Raw genomic sequence first — 9,653 nt, 5'->3', positions numbered from 1 at the left:
CCAAACAGCTCTTTTAAATACAGTAACTATCAATACCGGCAAGCTAACACAACAAAAGGAGGAGAAGCAGTGATATATCACCACATCACAAGTGATCTCAAGGCACTTTATATTATAACGTAAAGAAACCACAAAGTCATAGATAGAAATCCAGTGAGTCAACCATCCTCTATGAGCAATCACATGGCTCTAAAAAAAATGCAGCATCTTTCTATGCTAACTGAAAGAGACAAAAAAAGAGATATCAACACAGAACCAAGTGCAAACTATGTGAGAGAAAGAAGAGAACGTTAATCGTGTGCAGTAGTGACTTATGAAAGTACAGGGAATGAGGGGAATGGAGAAGAAGCATCACGAGGAATCACCCAGCAGCCGGAGAGAACTCTAGGTATTATCAAAAAGGAAAGTTTGAAGCTCAATCTCAAAAGTAGAGAAGGTGGCTGAACCCAAACTAGAAGCTAGTTTTTCCAGTTTCTTTCCAGCCAGAAAAGGGATCTGATAGCATGAGGCTCTTACTGTCAGTTTTGCACATGGCAGTAATTTCTAAATCAATCAATTCTGGATTTTAAAGGCCACTGTATAAAATCTGCTTCATTTTGGATCTACAGAAGACTTTTCAAAGAGTTTTTGGGACAACATGATAGAAAGGGATTAAATTATTCCAGTCCAAAAGTTTAAAAAAATGATATTGCAACATTCTCCAGCTGTTAACAGTTTTAGCTTACACAACCAACTAAAACAAAAGAATATTTTATCAAATATAGTTTCTTATACTCTTAATTTTGATAAGCCTCAGTACTGGGCTTTTGGATTTCTCTCCAAATCAAAAATTGAAATAAATAAAAGTTGCAGTAGGAAATAGAAAATTAAATTGTGTGGGGATATATTTGTGTGGTCCTTTACAGCAAAACCTGCTGAACTTTTAGAGTTAAACTGAAACTAGTTTTTAAAACTCTCAGGCGGTTTATGTTTTATATCATACAAAAAGAGTATGAAAAAGTAACCTCTACAGTTTTACAGTTTTTTGTGTTGGTAATAAAAATGAGTAAGCCATTTATGTTACTTTTAAAAGTTCATAAATACAACAACAACAACAAAAAAAAAAACAACCCAGAAAATATTATTATAATGAAAAGTGCAAAGTTAAAGTAGAAAATAATGACTATGTGCCGTGAGACACTCATACGGTTCAAATGTTTTTGGTTTGCGCACAAATGGCTGTTTTGACTGAAAGGTTGGTGATCCCTGGTTTAGAGTATGGATTAAATGCTAAATCCTAATTTTAAAATATATTCACTTTTCTTGTTGTAGTACTGGAAACGGAGGAAATACCATTCAGAATATCTGGTTAAGACGATGTTCCTGAAGTTCATTCCTATAGAGATTAGAAAAAAGCATATCACACACGATATTAATTATATACAAGATATAATTTATTTTATACAAGTGTTAAAAAAAATGTAAAATCTCCATCCACTGTCAGCTTGTTTTGCATTTTGTAAAGAAAAAGAATGGAAACACTTAACTACCTTCTACAACAATGGCATTAAGCTTTGTGGTAACAGTGTTGTTGTGTACAAAACACACAATGAAAAACATTGGCCCTACATATTTAAGGTAAAATGCCGTAAACATTTATGTATAAAACAAAGTTCAAAGGTATTAAAAGAAAAAATCTATTTTGAAATGAAATGACCACCACAGCAGTTTACATACACTGTAAAAAAGAAGAAGAAAAAAAAAGTGAAATTCATGTCAGTCTCTCTAGTTTCTTAACATCAAAGGCTGAATACCATTAAAATACATTTAACATCTGTTCAAATGGAAGGAATTTTAGAGCCTGCGGAGAAAAGCTCTGTCTGTCAAAAAAAAAACACATCCACAGATCATTACTTTGATCTACGATATCTAATGGATTTAACCTGAGTGTATTAGGTTGTGCTGTGTTTCTCATATGGCTCATGGTTGCCCTCTTTAGGACAAGAAAGGAACTAATTTTTCCTAACTTCTTGGACTTTGACATTTAAAAGACTGAGAAGAAAAACTGAATAAATACACGTCTAGACAGCTACTGGATGGACCAGCGCTGGAGTTGTCACAGGTGTAGCAGGAGGAGACGCTTTGTCTTTATAGCCCAGCGACAGAATGTGTTTCTGCAGGTGTGTGATCCACTGCTCCTGAACAGACAGAGGTCCATGAAATACTTCCTCACAGAACCTGAACAGCAGGATAGAGAAGTTTTATTAACTGCATCATATGAAGCTGAAAAAGGAAACTCCCCACAAAAACAAACATTGATATTAACTCAGTCTACACTCACTGGCCACTTCATTAGAGACACTTGTACAGCTCCTCGTTAGGCCAATGCATTTAACCATGTCGACATGGTCAACACAACCTGCTGAAGTTGAAGTGTGGCATGTGTGCTGTTCTACCAGCACAACCAGCATTTATGCAGAAAATATCCAATGGGCTACCAGAGATCAGAGAAAAATGGCCAGACTGCTTTGAGCTGATGAGAAGGCAACAGTAACTCACTGCATTTAAACCTCTCCAAATGCACAACATGTTTAACCTTGAAGCAGATGAGTTGCAGCAGAAGACCACAGCGGGTGCAACGCTTTTCCAGCAACGAACAGGAAACTGAAGCTACAGTTCACACAGGCTCGCCGAAATTGGATAACTAATTATTAGAAAAATGATCCATTCAGTATCGATGGTTCGAGGTGATGGTGGTGTAATGGTGTGAGACACACTACAGTGCTTAAAGAATTTGCTTGTCTGCCTTCACATGCATACGAGTCCAAGTGACATCCCATTCTTAATCCAGAGGCTTTAACATGATTTTTTTTTTTTTTTTAATTTTTGCGTCAACTCTTCTAGGAAGGCTTTCCACAAAGTTTGAGTGTTTATGGGAATTTCTGAACAAAGGTGTTCTGTTAGGCTGAGTTCAGGACTCTATGCAGGACCAGTCAAGTTCATCCAGACCAAAATCACTCGTCCACGTCTTTATGCACTTTGCTTCATGCACTGGTGTGCAGTTATGTTGGAACAGGAAGGGGCTATCCCCAAACTGTTCCCACAAAGTTGGGAGCATGAAATTGTCCAAAATGTCTTGGTATGCTGAAGCCTTATGAGTTCCTTTCACTTGAACGCTTAATGCATTGTTATAACACCACTGTAGACTGGAAATATTTAGAAGGGAGGAAGTTTTACAACTGGATTTGGTGGTATCCTATTACGATACCATGCTGGAATTCACTGGGCTCTTGAGAGCGACCAATTCTTTGCCAAATGTTTGTAGAAGCAGTCTGCATGCCCAGATGCTTGATTTTATACACGTGTCCGTGGAACTGACTGAGCACTTAAATTCAGTTATTTGGATGGGTAAGTGAATACAGTGTAGTGTATTTTCTTGGTTCCAAATTAGCATCATTTAAATGCCACAGCCTATTTGGGTATTGCTGCTCCCTATCCTTGTTGTGATGCCTGCTTCCAGCTGGATAATACTCCATGTTTTAAAGCGAAAGTCCTCTCAAACTGAATTCTTGAGCATGACAATGATTCCACTGTAATCAAATGGCCTCCACAGTCACCAGATCTCAATCCAACAGGGATGTGTTGACACAGGAGATTGACATCATGTCACATTGGACAAAAATGTCTAAAGAATGATTCCATCGGAGATGAATGTGTGCCACTGGAAAGGCAAAAGGAATCCAATCCAGTAGAACAAAGGTGTATCTCATTAAGGGGCTAGTAAATGTATAATAATGCATCCGACATTCAGACATTTTGACAATATGTTTAAATATTGTTCAAATGTAGCTTACCTCTCCATCAAATTTAAGATTTAGACAACCTAAAATTTTATAAAGCATTTCTACAGCTGTCAAATAGAGACTCACCTGCATTTGAGGGAATACATTTTACCCACGAGTTTGACCAGTGGAGTTAGTGGGGGCTTTGGCACCAGAGCAGGGATATTGCCAGACCGCGGTGGTTGCTGGGAGTTGCCGTTCTGATTTTCTCTACCTGCAGAGGCCCCGTGCTTTTGTGAATGTACCCCTGAAATCCCACAGAGAGGTTTTAGTATTGCTTTTTAATCTATTACACTGCATCTGTATCCAGCTATCTTCCACAGCCCTTTAGTCCCGTTACTTCACCTCTTGAGGAGCGCACGCTGTGGTTGCTGTAGTCCTTCCTGTTTATTTTGTATTCATAGCGCTGCATGGAAGACTTCAGACTACCGCCAGCCACACACTCAGATTCTGTGGATGGCGATGGGGATGTAGGAGTTTTGTGGGACTGAAAAAGAAAATTACAGTAAATTAGAATGAATGTAATACACTGATGTTTATCTGAATATCTCAGAGCACAGCCAACCTTCTTGATGTAAAGGTCTCCCATGCGATAACGCTTGGTAATTTCCGACACCTTGGCCGGATCTCTCCTGATCAGCTCACTAAGGAGTTCAATTGGTGAAGTCGCTCCATCTGCCTTCCATTCGATGATGCCCAGCTGTCGGAGGTGGGCCCTCGCGTGACTGGCCAAGGCCTTACGGTTCTCAAAGTCGAACCCACAAAGCTCACAGGATGTGTCTGACACAAACGAGATGGCATACATGTAAACTTCTGCTGCCACACTATTTCAATCAAGTTGAGGTGTGAAATAGATCTGAGCCACTGCGATACCCTACTTATTTTATCTTTCAGGCACTCTCTTGGAGACTAACTGTTGTGCTTGGGATCATTGTCCTGTTGCATGAGCCAATTTTGGCAAAGCTTTAGGTCACGGGGAGGCTTCACATTTGACTCTAGAATACTCTGGTATGCAGAGGAGTTCACATTTCAGAGGAAAGAGGAGGGCATTGCTCCAGAAGTCTTGTGATTTGTTCAGATGCAACGATGCAAAGCTAAGTTTCCAACTGACAATCGTCAGTATATTCGCGCATGCACAGACTTTTTGATGGGCGGAGCAATGTAATCACACATGGACTGATTTGCGTGTTTACAACACAGAAGAAGTCCAAACATGGACAAACTAATTTACAAAAAAAATTAGGGCTGTCAGCGTTAATGCAGCGTTAACGCAGTCATTACGATTAATGCGGTTACAATTTTTAATGCGCTCAACCCATCTGAAGCGCAGAATGAACAAACTGCCCGAAATGCGTTGACAGAGACATTTCAGGGATTTTGACTCAGTCTGCGCTCCAGATGGGTTCATTTGTAATCGCGTTAGTTGTGATGATGGCGCAAAATTTGGGATTTCTTTGGCTTTAAACCAGACGAAAGAGGTAAACCTATGGATGTAACCAAAGGGGTGTGCCACCTGCACAGACATATAATGCGAGCAAAGTACTCAAACACTACTAACTTGCAAGAGCATGTACGTGTCTACCATCCGACTGAATATGCTGGGCTATCACCAGCTTCTGCAGCTCCATCAACAGGCATTTGGGCGCACTCTGAGAAGGGTGCATTTGTTCGCAGATGAAAGAGGGTGCTGTTAAAACAGCGCTATTACTTATTTATTTATTTTCTGTTGACTGCTTCAATTAGCTCATCATTATTAACAAACTTACTCATGGGGAAATAAAGAAATAAATCGCCCTTGTAAAAACTATCAATAGTCGATATATTTGTCCAATCGCCCAACCCCATTATGTTCTTTTAAGAAAGAAGAGCCTTTCTCCTGATGAACCTTCCAAACAAGCCATACTTGTTTTTGCTTTCTAACTTTACTGTTATCAACTTTATCTTTTATCGTTAACTGAGGTCTGTACAGTCTGATCTCAATGCTCCAGATCAGTAAACACCCAAAATGTTTCCTTTTATGAAGGTGGTTAAGTTCTGTACTTAGTTAAAACACGCTGTTCTACTTTTTTCTGGAAGTTAAGACCCAAGTAAGGGTCCAGTCAGGACATTATTCTAACCACACTTCATATTTGAAAGCAGTAATAGGTCAACACTATACACTATTCAAATGTTGAGTACATAAAAGTGACACAAGGAAATAGTTTCACCAAAAAGTTTCAATAATTAGATAATTTCAATAATTCACTAAAGCTTCTGGGAAGAATGCTATGATAACAAATGACAAAATATTGGTAAGTAAAGTAACAAACTTTACTTACCAAGGTGTATGACTCCACCCTTGCTAGATGGAGATTTCTCTTTCATGGAATAATCAAGAGGCGAGTTCGAAGCTGTCTCCCCAGATGTGAGGCTGTCTAGGGACCTTCTGGAGCTTTGAGAACCCCATGAGACTTTGCCCAATGCTGCAGACCCACTGGGCCCCAACTCTTTCCTGCCTTCTTCACCATGCATCATGACTTGATTTAGAAGATCAATTGGTGATGTTTTAATAGACCAAGAGAGACCGAGCTGCCGTAGATGGGCACGGGCGTGGCAAGACAGGGCTTTGCGGGTGTCAAATAGCTGGCCACAGAAATCACAAAGGACTGTTGGTGGGGACTGCACATCTGTACAAGCTGGGGAAAATTATATATTACAACATTATACATCTGATATCACTGTACACACACAAACAGATTAAAAAATGCTAAAGCAAAGAGTGTGATTAAGAAAATAACAAATTAAGCCTGTTATAGTATAACATGGTACCAAACATAAAGCATTTTATTAAAAGTTTTTAGCTTTACCTGACTCAGAAGGTTTTGCAGAAATAGCACCAGCAGACAAATTCTGCACAGGGGAGCTGCTCTCATTGGTGGATGTCTTCAGCTGAACAGAGACCTCCGTCTCTATAGGCTCAGGCTTGGGTTTTCTATGAAGGGGGTCCACTGCTAGACGAAAACCTTTCTTAGCTTTTGGTGCCCTGTTAACGGGAGGGTGAGAAGCCTGAGAGATCTTTTCAGGGGTTGTGGACAGGGGTGTAGAGGAAAGAGAGGTCCAAGACTGGCTTGGACCTGAAGACTGAGCTGCAGGAGAGGGTGGGGCTGGAGATGGTGCTGCAGATGAGCTGGCTGTATTGTTTGTTTTGGCGGGGTGTACAGCTTCTAGCATGCCACTGGATACCAGATCCTCAACGGCATTGATTGCAGAGTTTTTCCCCACTAATTCACTCATCCCTATGTGACGCAGGTGAGAGCGTGCATGGCTTGCCAGGCCTTTTCTATTCTCAAATTCCTCCCCACAGAGAATGCAGATGCACTCCTCAGATACTTTAGGCCGTTTGCTTGAGGATGACTCGGGTGGAGTAGAAAGGCGTTTGGATGAAGTTCTAGATGGACTATTTGAAGTAAACTCTTCATTTTTCTCTAAATCAATAGGCTTGAGGTCCTCCTCTTCCATGACCTGATAAAGAAGATCAATAGGACTACCCTTGATGTCACTGTCAGAGATTCCAATCTGCCGCAAATGTGCCCGAGCATGACTAGCCAAGCCCTTGCGTGTCTCATACCAGCAGCCACAAAGTTCACAAACGTAGACCTCATCGTGGGGGGCTGAAGCTAAAAGGAGGAGGAAATTGGTGAGAGAAATACACAAAGTTAGCAGGAGACTAATGTGAGATCAACATTACAAATTTAAATACCCTTTATTAAGTTGTGCCGTGAACCTGCAGCTACTCTCCTTCAAAATTTTATGTTTCTTAAAAATTGTTGCATGGCTTCCCTTACAACCGTCTTGAGGGTCAACCAAGTCAATATTTAATTTTTGTTTACCCAGTTTGTGTGTCCTGGTTTCATTTCAGTACAGTATGAGAATCATTTTCAGTTTGTCATTTTTGAGAAGTGAGTTGGTGATAACCTGGAAGCCTGCTATCACGACTATTAATTTGAACAGTCTCACATGGGCAGAAGGACTGGGAGATAGATTACAGGAAACACAGGTTTGTAAGCGTGAAGTTCCTGTCTTATGTTTGCATATCTGTGGATTCTCCGAAACACATTAAAATAAGAAGAAAGAAAGAGATTCAAAGTACAGGGCACGGTCTTTGCCGATAAATACACTGACACACACATATCTTGTATGTATGAGTTTAGATATTTTGTAAAAAAAATAAAAAAAAAATCTCTATATTACGTTAAAGAAAACAGCTCTGTTCAGCCATACCTAATGTGATAGGAGCATCAGTTTCCCGTGGTGCCCACAGTGGCTTTGCTGGGGCTGTGTGCTCTGAGGAAGATGAGCTGCCGCCTTCAGCTGGCTTAACAGGAGAAGGAGATGATGGGGGTACAGTTGTTGAAGATTCATTCAGTTTTGCTGGAGATCCCTGATGATCTACCTTTTGTGGGGTTGTCGTGAGTCTAACCCCGGCCTTGTAAGAGGTATTAGCGTCTTCTTCTTCTGAAGGGGTCTTTGATTCCTGCTGCATTGTATTTTTTTGAGGCACTGGCCCAGGGGCAGATGAGTTTGATTTGAAATCTGGAAGGCAGCCATCTCTCTCCTGGATGATCTGGTAGAGGAGCTCTATGGGAGCCCCGCTGCTTTCTGACAACGTCACACCAAGCTGGCGCAGATGGAGTCGGGCATGGCTGGAAAGTCCTCGCCGTGTCTCAAAGTACGTTCCGCAGACTTCACACATTACTGGCTGTGGGGTTGCTGTGGGGGGAGTTAGAAGTTAATGATGACCAGTGAAATGAAATTAACAATGGGCAGAAACCGCACAAGCAGACTCTAAATGACACTCTAAATCCAATTACCTGGAATAATGCAATTTTTGGTAATTCACCTAAAAGCATCCTTTGTCTTTTTACCTTGTGAATCCATTGATGCTGAAAAATGCTGCTGGTTTATTCTGAGAGATGGAAGTGTCGTCTTCCTCTGGATCCTGTTAATACTGAATGAAAGCTGAAAATTTTAAAGGCAGAGGAGCTGTATTAGTGTTGACAACAATTTGCAGGTCATTTTTATAGCTCATTAAATAAACGTGCAATGCAATTTCCCTGAAATCCTACAGTTTATAACAAAAACATCCAAACTAGCTGCTTAAACAACACGATTCGACTGACACCTAGCATGAAGAAAGCCCTGTTCACAAACGTCTTCACAGCCGTGGATGAAAACCGGACTGCATCTCTTAACACAGCTTACAGTTAAATAAAATCGTCTACTATAAATGTCCCTGTACACACTTTAACAAAACCATCTGTAAGCAGTTGAAAGACATTGTAACTTTAAGCTAACTCGGGCTAACCCTGTTACAGCCTTTGTTTTGCTCTATAATGCTAACTTTAGCTGTTGTGCTAGCCTTAAAATAATCTTATTCAAGCTTAGAGAAGACAAGCTACAAATGCCAAGGCCTTAAATGGAAACAAATCATAAATCCTCTCTTTAAAATATAGCAAATTTTGCCAAAAACCCCAATATACTACCTGTGTGCATCTGTTTTCCTTATAGTAATAAGCTCAGCGGAAGTAGTGTTCCACACATTCCTGGCTGTATATTTTTTCAAAATAAAAGTGGTGGAATAATGTATTTTGAATTATATGGGTGGTATTTGTCATGTCAAACAAATACAATACAAACTGACAGACATATGAACATATTTGAATAAAAATGTGATTTTAATCCTCCCCTTATGATTTGATTGAACATTTTTAAGCCGAATATGTCACGTGCATTCTTTACATTTTGTTTATAAGCAGCTAAACTTTCAGGTAAAGTGGTCTTAAGAAATAGTTC

The 9,653-nt window shown here is 40.1% G+C and overlaps 1 protein-coding gene across 2 annotated transcripts; it reads right to left on the bottom strand.

Moving 5' to 3' along the window:
* Positions 1-1,108: 1,108 nt before the first annotated feature.
* On the bottom strand, positions 1,109-9,425 carry LOC146516306 (protein Wiz-like). Of its 2 annotated transcripts, none has more exons than XM_085163701.1 (9): positions 9,344-9,425; positions 8,726-8,819; positions 8,082-8,570; positions 6,668-7,477; positions 6,140-6,496; positions 4,387-4,601; positions 4,167-4,308; positions 3,909-4,068; positions 1,109-2,217 (listed from the first exon to the last, which is right to left on the bottom strand). In XM_085163701.1, the coding sequence occupies exons 2-9, from the start codon at positions 8,736-8,738 to the stop codon at positions 2,061-2,063; spliced, it is 2,343 nt and encodes a 780-aa protein (XP_085019827.1). In that variant the 5' UTR covers positions 8,739-8,819; positions 9,344-9,425; the 3' UTR covers positions 1,109-2,060. The 2 variants fall into 2 exon arrangements, with proteins under 2 accessions (XP_085019827.1, XP_085019828.1); XM_085163702.1 differs by lacking the exon at positions 9,344-9,425 and adding an exon at positions 8,983-9,319.
* Positions 9,426-9,653: the final 228 nt, after the last annotated feature.

The sequence above is a fragment of the Neolamprologus multifasciatus genome, chromosome 6 (assembly GCF_963576455.1).
Source record: "Neolamprologus multifasciatus chromosome 6, fNeoMul1.2, whole genome shotgun sequence".
Lineage (NCBI taxonomy): Eukaryota > Metazoa > Chordata > Actinopteri > Cichliformes > Cichlidae > Neolamprologus > Neolamprologus multifasciatus.
This window is presented reverse-complemented; position numbering and strand designations above follow the sequence as displayed.